Source organism: Juglans regia, chromosome 8, assembly GCF_001411555.2.
Source record: "Juglans regia cultivar Chandler chromosome 8, Walnut 2.0, whole genome shotgun sequence".
Classification (NCBI taxonomy): domain Eukaryota; kingdom Viridiplantae; phylum Streptophyta; class Magnoliopsida; order Fagales; family Juglandaceae; genus Juglans; species Juglans regia.
Window position 1 is genome coordinate 12513352 of NC_049908.1, and position 20161 is coordinate 12533512.

The 20161-nt window shown below is 37.3% G+C and overlaps 2 protein-coding genes across 2 annotated transcripts; one reads left to right on the plus strand and one right to left on the minus strand.

The window, feature by feature from the left end:
• Window positions 1-334: 334 nt before the first annotated feature.
• On the plus strand, window positions 335-11456 carry LOC108994509 (auxin-binding protein T85). Its single transcript, XM_018969753.2, has 5 exons — window positions 335-482; window positions 1354-1460; window positions 1804-2007; window positions 2839-2906; window positions 11139-11456. The coding sequence occupies exons 1-5, from the start codon at window positions 401-403 to the stop codon at window positions 11242-11244; spliced, it is 567 nt and encodes a 188-aa protein (XP_018825298.2). The 5' UTR covers window positions 335-400; the 3' UTR covers window positions 11245-11456.
• A 1116-nt stretch (window positions 11457-12572) lies between these two features.
• On the minus strand, window positions 12573-16354 carry LOC108994508 (exosome complex component RRP4 homolog). The gene is made up of 7 exons (XM_018969751.2): window positions 16155-16354; window positions 15890-15991; window positions 15742-15787; window positions 14984-15073; window positions 13864-13929; window positions 13713-13778; window positions 12573-13275 (listed from the first exon to the last, which is right to left on the minus strand). Exons 1-7 carry the CDS (start codon window positions 16307-16309, stop codon window positions 12817-12819), a joined length of 984 nt encoding a protein of 327 aa, XP_018825296.1. The 5' UTR covers window positions 16310-16354; the 3' UTR covers window positions 12573-12816.
• Window positions 16355-20161: the final 3807 nt, after the last annotated feature.

Sequence of the window (20161 nt, forward strand, 5' to 3'; positions counted from 1 at the left end):
CATTATAATTTTTTTAAATTTTTATATAAAATAAAATCAACAATTCAATTTTTTTAAATTTTAAAATAAAAATAATATTAAAAAAATATTTTATAATAATATTTTATTTAATTTTTAACTTTAATCTTAAGTCATATCCTTGCGAAAATAAATGGTGATACATTTCGAATTTTCGTTAAGGGATCCAAAGGGAAGAAGTTTATTCCCCAGCCTTAACAACAGAAAAAATAGTGCCGTAATAAGAGTTTCAGATTCTTACAAAAATTATTTGTTAAGTCGACTTTAGCCGACCTAATTGCCTTCCCTCCGACACCCAATGACCGACCCTATTTGTCGCAGCAGGCGGTCACACAAACTACAAAGTGATAAACGCAGCAGGTGCTACAGCTTCTTGAGAAAAATGGCCGGGCATTGGTTCACTTTCTTCTTTACGTCGCTCTTAGTCTCTGCGATGGCTGAGGCTTCTCACTGCTCAACCAAGGGTGAGTAGCTCTTACTTTTATCACCTTCAGTTTCGTAGAGTTTCGTGATATAATTAACTCGTACTTTGCATTGCTTTGTCATCTGGATCACTGTACTTAAAAACCTGATTTTCCTTTTCTTTTTTTCTTTTTTTACTCTGGTTGGTTTAATCATTTTTCAACTGTTGGGATGGAAATTCATGGTGTTGCCCTGTAGGAGTAGAAACTAGGATTGTAGTGCCTTTTTTTTTTCTTTTTTTTGGGGGGGGGGGGCTTTGGATGTTTGGATTTATGATTTTATGATTCATGGCTTGGACAGCTAGTTTAGAGGCTAATTCTCGAGGTTTTGATTATTTGGACCGGTCTGTTATTTTATTGGAGTCATTCGAATTTTAAGATTCGGGTTACCAAATTATGTATGCAGTAATATGTGGGGAAATCTTAAGAAAAATGAATATTTTTGCAATAATAAAAAGAAAAATAAGAAGGTAAGTATCTTACGATGCATGAATTTTATCTAGTTTACCGGAAAAGAAAAAAAGAATAAAAGAAAAGAAAATCTGACGTAGACTCTAAATATTGTGTATCACTCATTTAAATGTGCTTTTGATTTTTGGCATGCTGTTATGTCTTGATTCTTCCTGTGATGGAATGCTGGTTATGCACGTGTTTAATCTTGTTCTCTTCAAATCTTTCATGAATTTGACTGGAACTTTTGTAAGTGAAAAGAATTGGACAAGAACCATGAAGAAGTCGTGGCTGACTCTGTTAGTTTGAGTTCTCTATGACTATATCTTTCAGATTAAGCGCTTTGGTGAAAATCCTGGTACATATCAGTTTGGTTAACTGCTTAGTCTTCAATAATAATGATTTTTTCTCACTTTTGATGCAGGATTACCACTGGTTAGGAATATTAGTGAGCTTCCACAAGATAATTATGGAAGGGGAGGTTTTTCCCACGTAACTGTTGCAGGTTCATTCATGCATGGAATGAAAGAGGTATCCAATACCAAAGTTCAATTTACTCTTTCTTGTCCCTCTAGTTTCATAGTCTCCCTTTGTGAATTCAAAAATCATATTAGAATCTTGAACAGGGTGAGTATAAAGAAAACCATACACATCATATGATTATATTGTTGAGATGTATCTCATATTGAAATGTATCCGAGGATATTAACTTACTGTTAGTAATTTTGAACCATAGGAACTCTCACTGTCTGGAAGCTGTGTACACATATTAGCTTGAACTGACCTTGTCTTTGAGCCTCTTTAAAGGACCAAGTTAAAGATGTCACACATCTGTTTTCTCAAATTATATAACTCAAGTTTTGGGCTTTTGCAGGTTGAAGTTTGGCTTCAGACATTTGCCCCACGATCAGGCACACCAATCCACAGGCACTCCTGCGAAGAAGTTTTTGTTGTCCTTAAGGGAAGTGGAACTCTGTATCTTGCATCAAGTTCACATGAGAAGCACCCTGGAAAGCCTCAAGAGTTTAGAATCTATTCTAATAGCACATTTCATGTCCCTGTAAATGATGTTCATCAGGTAAACTATACTTTATGTATTCTAATAGTCTAAGAATCTGTTATCTAATGATGTAGATTGAGCAGGTTTTTGCTAATATGGGGTACAAAAGTTTTTTAGAGAATTTTGTGAATCCTACGCATGTCATTTTAAGTTGAAAAGAAATGAAATACATAAAAATAAGACTTGATGATCATAAAAAGGGAAAGGAATTGAAGAGGCTCTGAGATATAGATTGGAGTTGGGTGGTTATGACTCTGGTCCTTTGCACGGTTATGTACCTCTTGAAGACAGGGCACACTAGGAATGATCCAATTACGAAAACCAATACTCCTACTTTGAGATGTGTTAGTCTGATTTAACTGAGCTTGCAGTCAAACTGGGTCTAAGTTCTTACATCTCAAGGTGAAATGATACAGATTGGTATGCCAGAGTTGGCTTCATGTTGCTGGTAGCGAATTGTTGATTTGAAACATTGCTATTAATTGATTGATTTATAGAGTCATAGATGTGATTAATGACATCATAATGCTTGGATGATGCCATCGATTTGGATGAGTTTCCTTGGGAACTGCTGATTTTTTGCTTGGTCAATGTCTAGGTAGTCAAAATTTACTTTATTTGCTTAATTGGTATGGAAAAATATCTTAATTATTTAAACAACAATGCATGTACTTGTTGCACCAACACTTGTATATCTTTATATTTATTTTCAATTCAATAATTTTGAGTTCTTAAATCAAGGAACTTGTACTTATGTCTTGATTCGTTGTATCATGTTGAGAATTTTTAACAATCATCCTCCAGTATTTATTTATTTGTTTATTATTATTATTGTTTGTGACATTGCAGGTATGGAATACAAATGAACATGAAGATTTGCAAGTGCTTGCCGTTATATCTCGCCCGCCAGCCAAAGTGTATGTAATCTTCCCAACTCCATATTTATCATCGTTACGTTTTTGTAATAAATGCTTGCTTTTCTAGTCTGAAGAAGGACCGGGGCGGGTAGATCTGGCTTTAGTTTTCAAAGTAAATGTTGCTTGAGACTTCAAAACTGTTGTGTCTCTCACATTAGCTAATCTTCGTTGAGACACCTGGTCTCCAGAAACCAGTCATGCCCAAGTTCTTCAGCGTATCACACACCGTATAACTTCTAATATATTATAATTGTTAAGGCTCGGTTTAGATACACAAAAATCTCATTTTATCATTACAACTTTTCCAAACTCCTACACAAAATATAATAAACAATTCAACTTTTTCTAATATCAAAATAAAAATTATATTAAAAAATTATATTCTAACAATATTTTATTCAACTTTCAACAAAACATCTCATCTCATCTCATCTAAATTGAGGAACCAAATGAGACCTAAGTGCATCTTTGTCTATCGACATCTTATATATCCAGTGGCCCAGAAGATACTTGCTGGAACCTTTGTTTTTCATATTCAATTCCTTTTTTTTTTTTTTTTTGTAAGTAATTTTTTTGATAAGTAAACAAGTATTATAAATTATTAATCCAAGAATGGGCAACAATTGTATCTACATAGGCGCATTACAAACTAAGAAATCATGAAGGTCCATGCCATTAAAGTCCATAGGAATGGCCAAAGAACAAAGAGTCCTAAAAAGAAAACTTTTAGCTCCGCCATAGATCTCTCTGTCTTCAAACGTCCTCTCATTGCGCTCCTGCCACAAGTACCGCATAATACAAATATGGATCATCTTTCAAACCGCTTTGATCTGTTGCACACATCGAATAGAGGTCCAACATGTCAATATTTCCACCATGGTTTTTGGAATAACCCACGCTAGGTTCATTCTTTTAAACATCTCATTCTAGAGTCTTGGCTACCTCACAATGTAAAAGTAAATGATTCACTGACTCACCCCCTCTTTTACACATGCAACACTAGTCTGTAATGATTATCCTCCTCTTTTTCAGATTATCCGTAGTGAGAATCTTGCCTAAGGAAGTTGTCCACACAAAGAAAGAAGTTTTGGGAGGAGCCTTTTGCCACCAAAGCCTTCTCCAGGAAAACTGTATCTTAGGTACTTGTGTGAGGACCTTATAAAAGGAACGAACAGTGAACACCCCTCTCCCTGCAGGAATCCACCACAAATCATCTTTATGTTAGATATTTGGATGACAAGAATACAAGAGACTATAAAAATCTACAAAACTCCCCATCCCCCAATCCTGTGCCGCCCGGTTGAAATTGATATTCCAGTGAATACTCCCTCCTGAGATTCCCATAACCTCCACCATTGTGGCATCTTTGGCACTTGCGATCAGGAAAAGTATAGGAAACAAATCTTGGAGAGCATTGTTGTCACACCAAGCATCCTACCAAAATCTGATTCTGGAGCCTGTACCAACTGAAATCTAGCATGATGATGGAAGACCTCCCACCCTCTTTTTATATGCTTCCAAAGCCCCATTCCATAGGCGCCTCTAACTTCTCTAGTACATCATCCCTCCCCTAAACCACCATATTTGTTCTCGATCATAGTTTTTAGTTCTTTAATATATTGCCACAGTCATTTGCCAAGTAGCGCCCGATTAAACAACCTCAAATTTCTAATATCCAAACCGCCACTAGAGATAGGACTACACACCATCTTTCACTTGACTAAATGGAATTTAAACCCTTCTCCTAAGCCACCCCACAGAAAATCTCTCTGTAGCTTCTCAATTCGACTTCCCACACTTGCTAGTATAGGGAATAAGGATAAGAAATAGGTGGGTAGATTAGAAAGTGTACTTTTGATCAATGTAATCCGGCCCCCTTTAGACAAGTACATTCTTTTCTACCCTGCCAGTCTCCTGTCTATTTTTTCAATTACTGTATCCCAAATCGAGCACGCCCTAGAAACTATACCCAACGGTAGTCCCATGTATGTCATAGGAAGAGACGCTATCTTGCAACCCAGTGTGCTAGCCAACTCCCGTATATTCTAAACGTCTCCAATCGGCACCAACTCGGATTTAACATAGTTCACTTTTAAGCCAGACTACTTCAAAACAAAGAAGCAACGCTTTCACAGCCCGCAACTGGTCTTGATCGGCCTCGCACATGATAAGTATATCATCTGCAAACAGCAAATGAGAAATAGTAGTAATACCCCTACTCGGAGATCCAATATCGAAACCACTAACAAACCCATTAGCCAACGAAGCCGAAATCATCCTACTTAGTGCCTCCATAACAATAACAAAAAGTAAAGGAGATAACGGATCCCCTTGTCTCAAACCACGAGAACTCAAGAAGAAACCCTCTGGGCTGCCATTGATCAACACAGAGAACCTTGCCATGAATATACACCAGCTGATCCAAAGTCTCCACTTTTCTTCAAAACCACACCTACCCAGTAGATATAGAAGGAAATCCCAATTAACATGATTATACGCCTTTTTTATATCTAACTTACACATAATCCATGAGCTACCAGCCTTCAGTCTACTGTCCAAACATTCATTGGCAATTAGAACCGCATCGAGGATTTGTCTACCCTTTACAAATGCATTTTGAGGTTTAGTAACAATCTTCCCCAAAACCTCACTTAACCGATTAGCAAGCACTTTTGAAATAATCTTGTATACTTCATTCACTAAACTAATAGGCTGAAAATCTATGATCTCAATAACCCCAACCGTTTTAGGTATTAATGCAAGGAAAGTGGTGTTAAGACTTTTTTCAAATTTTCCAACCGAGAACAATTCCTGAAACACCTTCAATAGATCTTCTTTTATCACCTCCCAACATTCTTGGAAGAAGCCCATAGAGAAACCATCAGGTCCGAGAGCCTTATCTTTTAGCATTTTCTTTACTACATCATACACATCTTCCTTCTCGAAAGCCCTTTCCATCCTAGCTACATACCCCGGCTCAATAGTTTCAAAAATCAATCCATCAAGAGTAGGTCTCCACCCCACCTGCTCAATAAGGAGCTTCTCAAAGAAATCAACCACATGATCTTGAATAACCTCTTCTTCTTTGCACTCCACCCCCTCAATTTTCATCACCTCTATGTTATTATTTCTTCTATGAGAGTTTACAATTCTATGGAAGAACTTCGTGCTCCGATCCCCTTCCTTTAACCATAGTGCTCTTGACTTCTGGTGCCATGACATTTCTACAACCAACAAAGTTTTCTGTGCTTGCTCTTCCTCAGTAAGTGGCCTCCCCTCTTGGAGTCTTTCTAAATCTTGTATTTCCATCCACTTGGTATTTTTTTTCTCCTCTACGTTTCTGAAAGATTGTTTATTCCTCTCCTTTAAGTCTCTTTTTAAGGCTTTCAGTTTGTTCGCAAAAATGAAACTGGGTGTACCATCGAACTGATACGAAATCTACCATTGTTTGACCCTCTTCACAAAACCTTCTGATTTCAACCACATATTCTTGAATTTAAAGTACCGTCTACCATTATGAATGCCTCCACAATCAAGCAAAATAGGCCAATGATCCGAAGCTAAGCGTACCAAACGCTTTTGCCATATGTCCGGAAAATGGCTTTCCCACTCAGGTGAAATTAAGAAATGATCCAAGCGAGACCAGGTCTGATTATTCGACCATGTGGCAGGGCCCCCTACAAGTGGAAGGTCTATCAAGTTCAAGTCAAAGATACACTTTGAGAACTCCAAACTTGCTGGCCTCAATCTTCTACTTTGAAGCTTTCACTTTGGAATTTAACAATATTGAAATCACCCCCAATACACCAAGGAAGCTTCCACCAACTATGTATCCCTGCTAGCTCATTCCACAATAATCTTCTGTCGACGTCTAAATTTGACCCGTAAACACTTGCAAAAGCCCACAAGAAACCATCAGACACATTTAAAAGAGCACGCTACCGTATATCTCTCTATATAGTTCTCCACTTTCTCCACCACCCGCCTATCCTACATCACCACAACTCCTCTGGATGCCCCTGAAGAGGCCATATATACACAATCTACATAATTACCGCTCCATAAACTCCGCACAATCTTCCTATTGATCATCTTCAGCTTCGTCTCTTGTAAGCATACAATGTCCGCTTTCCACTCACGAAGCAAGTGCCAAATCCGAAGACGCTTCTCTACCTCGTTAAGACCACGGACATTTCAAGACACAATCTTGAGTTTCATTGGGGAACAACCATCCCCTTCCCTTTTACCCTATTCCTACTGGAGCTATCTTCCGAATTCATCGACCTCATCAATCTTTTAAACTCTCGACTTTTCTTTGAGTCCCCCTTCCTTTTTTGTTGATATTCGGCTTCCATAGCAGTTAACAAGGCTATGAACTGCTCTTCATACTCCTCACACTCAATCCCCACAAAATGTTGGATCTCTTTCACTTTATGTATTACCCAATCTGAAGCTTGGTCTGGAAAACAGTAGTTCAATGGGATAGGATTTCCAATCCTGTTATTCTGGAAGTTCTGAAACTCTTCACCCACCGAAATCTCATCCAAACCCACTTGATCGCAAGCCTTAGGGATGAATAATTCGTCCTCCACAGAGTGCATAACGTCGTCCGAATCCTCATCCTCCTTAGCCAACTCAAAATCCTCAAAAGGTTTGATAGACAGTTTCGCCGGAGCCAAAACCATGCCTCCACCATTCGTCTGCGAGTTCTGAGCCTTCTTCGACGGAGAAAAGCGAGATCTAACCTCCACCAACGCCTTTTGCGCACAGTATGCCGGCGGTACATCATCGGCGGCCTCCTCTACCTCTATCGGCGATGTCTGTGCAACTGCCACCTGAAACTTCTTCGTCGGCAGGCCATCCGGCACGAAGCCAAGACTGTGCAGCTTAGCTAAAAACCCTGGGCTAGGGCTCTCGACGCTGGGTGTTACAGCCTTGGGCTGAATAATACTTTCCCCGGGCCCAGGCCCACTACATTGGGCCTTGGGCTGAGACAGCCCAGCCCCATCAGAAGGAGCTGAACCCATCTGCCTTGACTTGGGCTGAGAAGGCCCACCAACCTTACGCCAAACAGCCCGCCCCTTTCCACTTTTATCTTTCTGCTAGGCCTCATTCTGGGCTTTACTAAGCCCATCACCCGTAACCTTCTTTTTTCCTTTTAAGCCTCCCGTTTCATCACTTTCCTTAAACAGACTGACAAAAGCCACGATCTCAGCCATATTCCTCTGCAGAAACTGTAGTTGACCCTGCATCTCCAACAGCATCCTTCGGACCTCCCACGCTGCAAAATTCCTACCATGGGAGTGGCTCAACGCAATGTACGACTTTGACGAAGCTTCTCGACGCCAATGCCCCTGTCCCCTGTCAGTGCCTCTCGCATTGCCACCACCTTCCCTCACAATGTTCGGCATTGTCGGAGAGAGAACCTCCTTATACGACTGGGAATGGTGCCTCACCGCCCCCTTACCATTACTTGGCTAACCTCCACCAGGCAAACCACCCACGTTAGGAACCTCCTTACCTCGCTCTAACAGCACCTCCCGCATCTTCCTCCAACTCCATCCATTCTCTCATCTGGAATGCATAAGACATTCCTCCTCCCCCTTGGTTATACTCAGAAACCTCAAGATATCTCCCTTTGCGATTTGAGCAGCTTTGAGCAATAAAACTACAATATCCTTCTCTAGTTGCCGAATACACCTCCTTCTTCCCCCCTCTTAGGCTCACCTCTAACACCTTCCCAAGCCACTGCGTTGAAGATGGTCCCAGCATCACCGCATGTTCTGTCTTCCAGCTTCTCTCGGTGACTCGCATCAGTCCACCACCAGCCTTTGACAGAGTAAAACACTTGGATTCAATCACCACCTCTATAGGACGACCCATCTTAACCACTGCAAAAACTTAAAATCCAGTTAACATAGCAACTTTAACGAGGAGAAACGTTACAGGAAGCAACGAGAAGAAGAAAAAAATGTGCATGTGTACGGAGAGAAAATTCTAGGAGAGAGAAATTTTTTTCGATAAATCTTCATATTCAATTCCTTATGACTCCCTACAGATTTTATTTCCAGGTGAATACAATTCCCTGCTGTTATGGCTTTCTCTTCTTGAGTAGCTTTTATTATCTAACAATAAAGCCGTCCAATCTGAAATGGCTACAAAATTGTAGTTGACCTGATGATTACCGTCTCCATCAGCCCAAGGGTGGGATGGGAGGGGCTTTGTTTTTCTTTTCTTTTCTTTTTTTCCCAGTGAGAGGATAGGGCCCCAAATTTGTTGATTAACTCTCACTTACGGCGAAGTAATACTTTTTACATTTGGGAGTTAAAAGTCCCAAAACCATGTTCAGTAAAATCTAATAACCTCTACAATCAAATAACCTCTACAATCACCCAATACAATTAAATCTTGACAGCAATTCAATAAGAAAAAAATCAACACTATACAGTATCAAAACTTGCCAAAAAACTCCTTACATCTCAAAACAGAGCTCCCTACCTTATCTAGAAGAACCATACCTTTGACTTAGGAAGTTGAACTTGAGCACTATAAACTTTTGAAACACCCCTAGTTCCCTCCTTTGCAAAGTAGTCTGCTATCATGTTCATCTCTCTGCACACATGCACAATCTGCACAGATAAGCCCCTCCACACATCATCTATCTTGTCCAATTTCTCCTTGTATTCATCCAATGTATCCTTCAGTTTCCATCGTAAACAATGCTTTGGGTTCCTTCCAGATGTAACTTCTCACCATCATAAACTCATATAAAAAAGGACAATGCTCCAAGAAAAGATCTTCCTTTTCAATTCTTAATATAATCAGTTTTAAAGGGATAATTACACTTAGCCCCTCAACCCCTACTTTCAACCACCAAATTAACAAAGTTGGCATTTTATCCCCTTGAACTTCTACACCTTTTTCAATTTGCCCCCTCCTTCAAGATCCAACTTTATGGTTGTGCTACGCCACCTTTTTTTCATCCATATAATGGTTAGATCTTAACGAGGGAGTAAATTCTAGCTTCATTTTCAAATTGGGGCCTAAGTTACAAGTTCGATAATTCGGTAGTCATATTGCAAAATGAGTTGAAGTTTGAGGTTGTAAAAAGAAAATAAGAAAGTTAAAAAGCTATCAATTAAAAGCCTAATATTGGGAAAGGTCAAATGTGATTTTGATCCTTGAGTTATGTGAGATTTTAATTTCATTCTAGAATCATAACTTGTTTTATTTCACTCCTTGAAAGTTCTAAAAAATGCTTCAATATTGCCCTTCCTCCTTACAATCACTACATGACTATCAATTGCTAATGTGGCAACCATTTTGATTCACGTCTTTACAACTTGACATGGTACATTAGGTCGTATGTTGACCTAATAAAATCTGAAAGGGTAAAATACCCTAAACTGCCGAGTTGACATATTGCATCCTTCAGCTACCATTGACTGCCCCATTTTGGACTGCGCACCTTCTATTCAGATTCAATCATCATATATACCAAGTCACCTATTTTCACCTACTTTTCATTTCTCTAACTGTCGTAATTGAATGAGGGTGCAATGTACACCCTCTATTCCGATTTGACTGTCAAGATTTTACCACTACCTATTTCCACTTATTTTTCATTCATCTTAAAGGTTAAAATAGTCCGCGCTAGTTGAAGGGTGCAATGTGTCAATTTTGGTAGTTTAGGGTACATTTTGTAAAATGTGTGGTACTTAAGAGGGTGGAAAGTGTACTTCCTCCAAATCAAAATATAAAGCTATTTCAAGGCACAATTACTATTCATATAGTGACAGTAAGGTAAAATAAAGTTACATTGAGGCTTTTTATAACGTCAAGAACTATGTTGAAAATTAGATAATTCGGTGACAGAATTAAAATCTGACAAGTACCAAAATTGCTTTTTTGACCGACTAAAAAATATTAGCTTTTGAATTAGGATGATCTATTAATCGTGTGATCATAACCATTTTAGTTGTGAGAACCATCTACTAATCTTCCTATGGTTCCTGCACAACGGATCATGTTAATCTTCTTAGTAATATTATTTTACAAACTGTTAATCCCAAGTGCAGGATACAAGTTTCTTTAGAATTCCTATTACTGACGAAACATCAGCTATGAAATTTATTCCTAAAGTCTTCTTATGGTTCTTTGTCTGATTCTTGGTTCCTTTTTTCTTTTCTCATGTTTTTCTGAGGGAAAATTTGCATTGACTCTTGCTTACAGGTTCATATATGAAGACTGGTTCATGCCTCACACTGCAGCAAGATTGAAGTTCCCATACTATTGGGATGAGCACTGCTTCGAAGTGCCTCCGAAAGACGAACTTTAGTTTATAAGCCTTGACTTGTACATATTGCCAAATGCCAATACAACAGATTGGCCTTTCTCTGGTTAAAAAATCTGATGCTACTGGATTCCCGAGGAAACAGAAAATATTAGTGCTTCCCGTAATTTCTGATGTAATCTTGTCTCAGAAAACTAAAGAGGATAATTGTAGATGTTCAAAGTTTTATAGAAGAGAGAAGGATAATTGTAGCTTAAGCCAAAATCTTTTAGAGAATTTCTCTCCTCTCTCTTCTATCTTACTTTCCATGAACATTAGCCTCCACCTACCTCTCTTTCTTTCCAGAGTTTCTTCGAGAAAGAATCCCCTCCTAAGGTGAGTTTTTCTTCTTTTTTGTTCCTTCTTTTTTCTCTTCATCTTCCCCCACCTACCACTCTTTCTATTTACCTTCATTCGCTCTATCCACTTCTCCCTACCTACCCTCATTGTCCTCCTCCTTTTCATCTTCCTCTTCTTCCACCACCGCTACTAACTGTTACACACTTCCAACCACACTGTCTCTTATTTTCATGACTTAACAAAGCCAGCTTATCCATGCTTTTGCTTACAAGGATGGAGTTTACATATTTTTAGATTGATCCAATCTAATTAAAGCCAATGCTCCTCTGTTGCAGCATCAAAACTTGTCAGATGCTGCACAAACTTCACAGTCCGGCTTACATCCCAAAATGCCGCAAATAACACTATGTAGAAGTGACATTTTTGTTGATAATGAAGGCAACGTCTAAGCTAGGAAATCATGGGACCAGAATTGTTTTTGTGATTATATTTCTCTCGCTCTTATTTTTCTTTTTTCTTGTCTCACCCTTTTTCAATTTTTTGAGGGTGACTGTTGAGTTTCTAATCCCCTTTCTTTTGTGCTTGATTAATTCCCTATATATATATATATATATATATATATATATATATATTATTTTTTGGCACCGGGTGTTCAGGAATGTCCCGACTAATCGGGGATGCACAGGCCCTCGATAAGAAATTTTTTGCAAATTCATATCAGATAATTCAAGAAAAAAATCTGTCAATCCGATAACTCTTAAAAGATTGTTTGCACATAAGAAAATTTGAACCTTGACCCGTGGAGAGCATACCTCTAAACCCAAGACCTTTACCACTATTAGAAGTCTTGTGTCTTGACCATTTTATGGTTGACAATTATGGTTAAATATATGGCATTGTTTCAACTTCAGTGAAAATTCTTGTACCAATTGAGATCTTAGGTCATGAATGAAACTGTGAGCCGTTCGATTACTCCTATTTTCTTTGGGAAATCTCTAAGTGATGGAAAATCTACAGAAATAACACATTGCCAATGCAGTTCTAAAGCCATTTTATTTTTTTCTAACATAATAACAGAGTATAATGGTCTGAGATGCTTCAAACAAATTCGATGAGATCCAACGTGCCAGCAACCTGATTTTCCTATCAATCACAACATACACCCAATCGAAGGACAGAACTAACACGTATTGGCAATTCTTAGGTGCTTTTCCCTTCTAGAGTGTGAGTGGGGTCGAAGCTTCTCTAAAAACTTAGCCCATAATTAGGATGCTAGAATCACCCCTTCCTTTTGGTTAAGCTTCTCCGCTCGGCCTCTCCCTCAGCAACCAGAACACAGAACTCTGAACCAAGCATCTGATGAATATCAAGATTCAGTGAGCTGCTCAAGTTAACTGTCTCCGTGATCACTTCAGCAGTTATATTGAAGCCTAAAGTAGACAACACACGGATAGCATTTGCAATCCTACATATATTCTGCCTTGTCTCTATTGGAGTGTAAGTTCTTTCTTGATCTTCAAGACTCATGGAATTTTTTTGAGATTTAGTATTCTGCAATTCAGGTTTTTTCTCTTGATCCTCTACCATATCATCTCTGGCTTCAACGTGCTCACCGACCCAGATGAATCCATTACAGCCAAGTATTAAGTCAACACCATACTGGTCTAGATGGTGGAAATGCTGTTTGCGTCTCTTCATTAGATAAGGGGGAACTGTGAGCAGTTGACCCCTTTGAAGCTGTAATGCAAATCACTACCATTAATACAATTAATATTAACAACTGCAGCAAGCATTAAAGGATGAAGGCAATGACATTGTACTAACAACAGGAACAATAACACAAAAGATGCTTGAAGGAGCCAGTTACTTAACAACACAACTCCAATTTAATGAGAACCTTTAGTTGCATCCATAGTTATCACATGAGCATAAAATGAGATGGCTTCACATGCGGGGAATTGCTCTGGAAGCAACAACCTAGCTCTGCCAATAACAGTGGCCAACAGATTGTACTTGCTACCTAACTTTGAGGAATTGTCTTTTAAAAAAATTAAGTAAATTTCTTTATTTCCTTGCATATAAATCTCAAGGTGAAAAGAGCCAGTATAAAAATTATTTCCTCCTTTTTTCTAGATCTGAATATAGAGGTTTATAAGCTACACAAGAAAACAAACCTTCCCGTACTTCTGACTTCTTGCTTGGAGGTGTAAGCCATCATATTGGAAACCGCGGACTTCAGCCTGGAAAAAGAAGCATCACTTGTTATAAAAGATTATTATTAATTCATTTATTCTGGAATGGGTCAATAAATATTATGGGACTTACACAAATAACATCATCCTCTTCAAAAATACTGCGCATGTTGAGTTCATCCAAAGCGGTTCGTCGTCTCTACCAAAAAAAGGGGTAAAGTTTGAGTGAGGCTTGCAACTGTATCCAAAACAGTCAAGATGTACACCATCTTTTGCCCAGATGAAGCCATTTCACGGTCACAAGGACTCGCTGACTTTATATGCCTTGATTTTGTTCATACAAGTATAAAATTTTATTGAAAGAATAGGCATAGCCCAAACACACAGCAGGAATACACAAAAGGAAGTTGATACACCTTGATGCGAACCATTATATCTAAATAATAACAAATAATGCCCTCTCGTTGCCTGCACTCATATAGTATTATGCTAGTTTACCACCATACACACCACATCATTTTAGGATAAGTATCCAAAAATTTTTTTTATCAGTAGGATCAGTATCCAATAATATTTCAACATTCACAAACCCCTAGGGGTTGGCTCAAGTGGTAAAGGCCTTGGGCTTGTGGGTATGTTTCTCTTAGGTCTAAGGTTCAAATCCCCTTGGGTGCAAACAATCTCTAGGGGCCATCGGACTGGGGGATTCCCCTTGAATTACCCAAGGTGCACTTGTGGGAAACTCCTTGCCGAGGGCCTGTGCACCCCTGGGATTAGTCAGGACGTTGTTCCCGGACACCTGGTGCCAATCAAAATATTTTGATATTCGCAAAATTCGTGTCCCCTAAGAATCTATAAGAAGAAGCCTTGAATCTTTCATGCAAACCAGGAAAACAGCCACTTAGCACTGTTGTTATCTGGCTCAATATCTGATAGCTGAGTTAAAATTAAAGGATACACATAAAAGTATGTTTAACGATAAGAACATTCTGTTAAGTTAACCACAGTGCCGTTTTGTGAATGATGATGAAAAACAACTCAAATTTAGCACTTGGTCACATACAAGCAAATACGCTGAGAAAAGCTGTAAGGGTAGCAAGATCACCTAAACTGAACTAAAACATTAATTTTGATATCTTTTAGATGTGCTATGCTTGGGCAAAATTACATTAATATCAAGGGATTGCATACTTTATGAAGGAAAACCATTGCGAAAGATTCACATTACAAGGTTTTGCCACTAAGAGAAATACCTGGATGCCATCTGCTAAGTTCATTGAAGAAAGCATCAAAACTGCATCCTGGCTATAATTTATGTCCAACCTCCAACGCTTTTGAGCAACCTGAGCAAGTACGGGTTAGGAGAAACAGAGAAAGAGGGGAAAAGATGCACAATATGTACTTTGATTGAATGAGTAATATTTTATTTTTTGGCTATATATGTTTCACCAAATTAAGAAAATAAATATATTTTCATTAATAAGCATAGCAGCATGAAAGCAGTCAGGTCATAATGATAATACATATTCATAACCAATATTTTACTTATAAGAAAAAAAAAATATTCATGACCAACTTTTTCTTCTATTTATTTTTATCAAAATATATTCATAAAAAATATTTGACAACGTTTAGGAACTCTAGCCTGGGAAGATCTTGATCAGGGATATTTCAGATTGGAAAATCATGTTCTCAAGAATTTATGGGCAACTTCCTGCCATAACCTTTTACATATTGGATTGCCACAAAATTGTGAATAGTAACCAAAAGTGAGCCTAACTGCGTTGCTTGTCTTGATGTACAAAAATAGACTGCTAGAGGCAATTATAGGCTTATATGCCTCAGTTAGGCTTCCACAAATTAAGCACAATGTTCTATAATGGAAAACGCAGCGCAATGCCGCAATACCTCGCTTGAATAAATTATAAAGGTTCAAATGGACATATTAGCTTCATTAAAGCTACTCATCAGAACTACCCAAAAAAATTCGAGGGGGGGATTTCTTTTTCACCTCGCTAACACGCCCTACAATGATATCTCCGACCTCTGGCTTGTACCTAATCATAATTTGAAAAATCATACCAAATTCGACAATTAGATAGGAGAAAAATGTACAATACTATTAAAATTTGAAATGTAATTGCAATGTGTGCTACTACTTGGCCCGCAACGTGCGGACATAGACGAGCTTGTTCACGCGCTCGACCACGCCACAGACCGTCGAAACCAATTCTCCATTGAAGTCCAAGGTTCCATGACCCCTTAAATCCAAAAAATTAAGCAAAAAAGGAAATTGTTATATAGCACATATATGAAGAGAGAGATAAACAGACATATACATGCATAGATGATATGTAATAGTGAAGCCTCGAAAAGGAAGTCAAATTTCAGAATATAAAAAGCTCTTAGAGAAGAGAATGATACTTGAGCACGCCATCTTCGTAGCTGACAGGGATGGAATCGGCGATGGTGACAGAGGCATGGGAGTTCACCTTTGAAGACAAAGACTCGAGCTTTTCCAGTGCTCTCTGGAGCCTGATTTTCTGGGTTTTGTTCAACGAGAGCTGTATTTCTCTCATTTCACTCTCTCTCTGTCTGTAGAATCTCTCTGATGAGGAACACTGGAACAAAGGAGAGGGAGAAGAAAAACCCTGAACCCTAGGCCTCTAAGATGGGCCGCGGCCCGCGTGTGGGATTTTAGCAGCTTGAAGCCCAAATTGGTATAACACATCTACGGCTGTTAAGAAATATTGTCAAGTTGTTCTCGAAAGGGTAATGTTACGTGCAATCTTTAATTTAAAGGTTATAATATAAGTTTAAGTAATTTTATTTTTAAAATTTTTTAAAATATAAAAGTATTCTTCTTAAAATGATATTTTTTCTCATTTAATAAAAGGTCTGCACATATAATTTATAGGTAAAGATTGTAAATAAAATTTCTCTTTAAAAAATGATTAGTTTATAAAGAGATGTTATAAAATGATTTTGACTTCTTTTGATGTGAATCTTCTAATTGTTAAATTCTTTTTATTGTAAAATTCTTTTTATTTTAAAATAAATTTAATGTTCGGTTATATCAATTTATAAGTTGTTAGATTTATATAGAGACCTAATACTTTTTATTTATTTTTCCCGGTTTGGATTTACTACCAAGGAACACAAGTATGACTATAAAGATTAGGTCAGGTATTTGATAGTACAAATAGGGATGTAATCAGTTCAATTTGGTATCATTTTGGACATTTTGAAATCTAATTTGTATAAGCCAATTTTAGAATTTTGAAAACCGATATAAATCAATTTATACAAGACATAGCAACTTTCAATTTTTTTAGTTCTAGCCAATTCGGTTCGATTAACAGGTTAATTTGGTTTTGGATTTTTTTTGTTGGACTAGTTGGTTTTACCAAATGAATCTTTTTTATCCCAAGTATGATAGAGCCAAAACACTATTTTCAAAACACCCTGCATATAACTTTTTTTTTTTTTTTTTCTTCTCTATCGAGGGCAAGGCCCTTCAGACTCACTCCTGTAAAGTAAACTTTGATCCCACACATCGCATTTTTCTACACAGAATTAGTTAAATCGCTGATTTTTACTAGAGGTGTGGCTTCAAATGATTGTTTGCACCATGAGGTATTGAACCTTGACCTTGAAGAGAGTGATACTCCAAGACCAAGATCTTTATCACTTGGAGCAATTATTGGGGTTCATACATATAACTAATTAATTAAATAAAAGAAATCTAAAAAAATACACTAAATTAATTGCAAATGAAACCCCCAAAGTAAAAGTCCAACTCCAAAGTAAATAAAAAATAAAAAAGATACAGAAAAACTGATTACCAACTACTTAACTTAAAAAAATTACAATTACATAATATATATATATATATATATATAACTTATACCCTATTATATATGTTAGTATCTAACTTAATATATAAGGATAAATAATAACATGTTAATAACTTAATGTTAATATTCATATTTTAGATTAAGTTTATGTCAAGAAAATATAAACAATAAGATTAAAATTTCATATTAAATTAATTTTATAATGTGTAATATATATAAGGATAATAATTAAAAAAATTATAATATATATAATATAAAAAATTAAATATATATGTATTTCAATTCAGTTCAGTCTAATTTGATTTTCAAATCTTGAAAATCGATATCGAATCGATTTTTAGTTAGTTTTGATTTTCAAAAACTGAGACCAATCGAGCAGATATTAAACCTAGTTCGACCGGTTTTTTTTTACACCCTGGGACTCATCGGAATGAAGTGGTGTGTTAATACCTAAATTCTTGATACCTAGTGGGCCTGATACCAATAGAAAGTTCTTACTGGACAGCTAAATTGCAGCATAAGCTTCTCCACCATTTGGCATGAAGGTAGAAACTTGTTGTGACGACCTCAAACGGGCTTTATGTACATTTTAGACACAAGGATCACGCGATTACAAAATTCTAGGGATAAGTATCTCTTTAGATCTTATAGAGTCAACAAGAAACCTCTAAACAATTTTGGTTCCTGTACAAGCAGTACTTGTCAACTAGTGGATTTATTCAAAATTGACCTCCATACATAATTTATATTGAGAATTGCTATAGATACAGAATGATTATACAAAGTAAATTTACAAACAGATATAGTTTTATATGATCCGTTAAATATACTTTACGATAAAAATAACTTTACAATTGACGTACTATATCAAGTCATGTCACTTTATGAGTGTACTTTTATCATGTAATTTATTTGTGGCTAAAATATTTCTCATTTAAACTAGACAACGACAGAAGTAAACGTCACTAAATTTGAAAGTTTTTCACATTAGCTATCTTAAAAAACTAATGGTATTTTTTTAACTCTTTAAAATTGTAATGAGTTTCAAAACAAGTGGTGTGTTTACACACCAATTTTATATAACAGAATACATATAACTCATTTGAAAGCGCATGACTAGAAAGCTAAGTGTCATACAAAAATATATATATACAATCATATAGGCTATAGCTTGTTCTCATGACATGGTGAAAACTAAAAACATGATAACAAATCAGGCCATCTTTCTAGCCTAATCTACGAAGCCATCTTGAGTCTTCACCTTTGGATACAAAGAACTATATGTGGCTTCATATCCGAATATTCTCTAATCAAGAATGCCAATTGCTTGGCATTCCTGATCTCTTGGAATCCTTAATTAGCTCCAAAGAATAAGTTCTAACACTCGAAAAAGAAGAAATCTTCAAGGGTGGTTACCCTCTCCAAAATACTCAATGATATTTCCAAGTCTAAATGGAAACCATAACAATCACAATGAACCCAGTAGGCCACAAAAATTAGTCAGATAACAACCAATGAATTAAAGTACCCTATTACTCCAAAGTTCAAACTCTAAACATTTATTAAGGAATTTATAAGAAATATTTAGACATATAATTCCTTATCACTAAGCAAGATGGGGACTGACTTTACACAACCCATATGAGCCACCAGATCATGTACTTCCCATATAGACTAAGAATTTCTTGGCTGCAAGCTAGAATTCATCATGGCTTCCTTCTTGTTCCTAATAAAAGCATCAGATTTTTCATTTATATTAGTCACTAAACTGATACGTGGCCTCACATCTGTTGAAGCAGGCTTCATCTCTCTGGCCTTGGGATCTACATGAGATATGTTCAATTTTTCACTCACTATGTTCTTCCCTTTCTGCTTCCTTCTCTCTTCATCTGCAGCTACATCTTCCATGCTTACTTTCTTGGACTCTATTTCCTTTGAGCTTTCCACAGTTTGATACTGTTGTTCATTGTTCATGATCTCTTGTGCATGAGCACCAGTATCCTTATCTTCTTCCGAGACATGGACCGAAAGAACGATCTCGTCGACAGGAGTCCAGCTCTCCAAGTACTTATCATCGGTCTCCAAGAACTGGATCTGAATTTCTGAGCCTAAATCATTGGGAAGAGTGGCATTTAGCGGTTGCCGCTCTTCCATGGAACCCAACTTTACACGCTTAAAGCCACCGGCAATGAGGCTGTTCTTGATGAAGTTGAAGAGCCTGTGGCAAATGCCAAGAGGCAGGGAACCATCGTTCTTCTCCAGCATTAATGGCTGTCTCAGAAACAGTGCTGGCTAAGAAAAGAACTTGGAAATTGGCTTAATGGGTCAAAGCAGGATGAGAGAATTCTATTTGAATGAATGGAGTACTGCAATCTTTGATTCCATGCTTGGGATGTTGGGTAAAGAAAGAGTGAGAAAATTATCTTGATGGAAGCATTCTCTCTCTCTCTCTCTTAACCCAAAGAAGGATTGTCTCTTCTTCAGTTCTTCTTTTCACCTTTTTTAGTAGAAAGCTAGCAGAAAGCAGCCTCCCAGAATATCATGGGAAAATTCATTTGATACCATGGATTGCAA

Coding starts and splice junctions, on each gene's coding strand:
- LOC108994509 (XM_018969753.2), top strand. CDS start 401: ATGGCCGGGCATTGGTTCACTTTCTTCTTTACGTCGCTCTTAGTCTCT. Junction 483..1,353: donor TTCTCACTGCTCAACCAAGG/GTGAGTAGCTCT, acceptor CTTTTGATGCAG/GATTACCACTGGTTAGGAAT. Junction 1,461..1,803: donor TCATGCATGGAATGAAAGAG/GTATCCAATACC, acceptor GGGCTTTTGCAG/GTTGAAGTTTGGCTTCAGAC.
- LOC108994508 (XM_018969751.2), bottom strand. CDS start 16,309: ATGAGAGAAATACAGCTCTCGTTGAACAAAACCCAGAAAATCAGGCTC. Junction 15,992..16,154: donor TACGAAGATGGCGTGCTCAA/GTATCATTCTCT, acceptor TTTGGATTTAAG/GGGTCATGGAACCTTGGACT. Junction 13,930..14,983: donor ACTTAGCAGATGGCATCCAG/GTATTTCTCTTA, acceptor TTTTTTTGGTAG/AGACGACGAACCGCTTTGGA.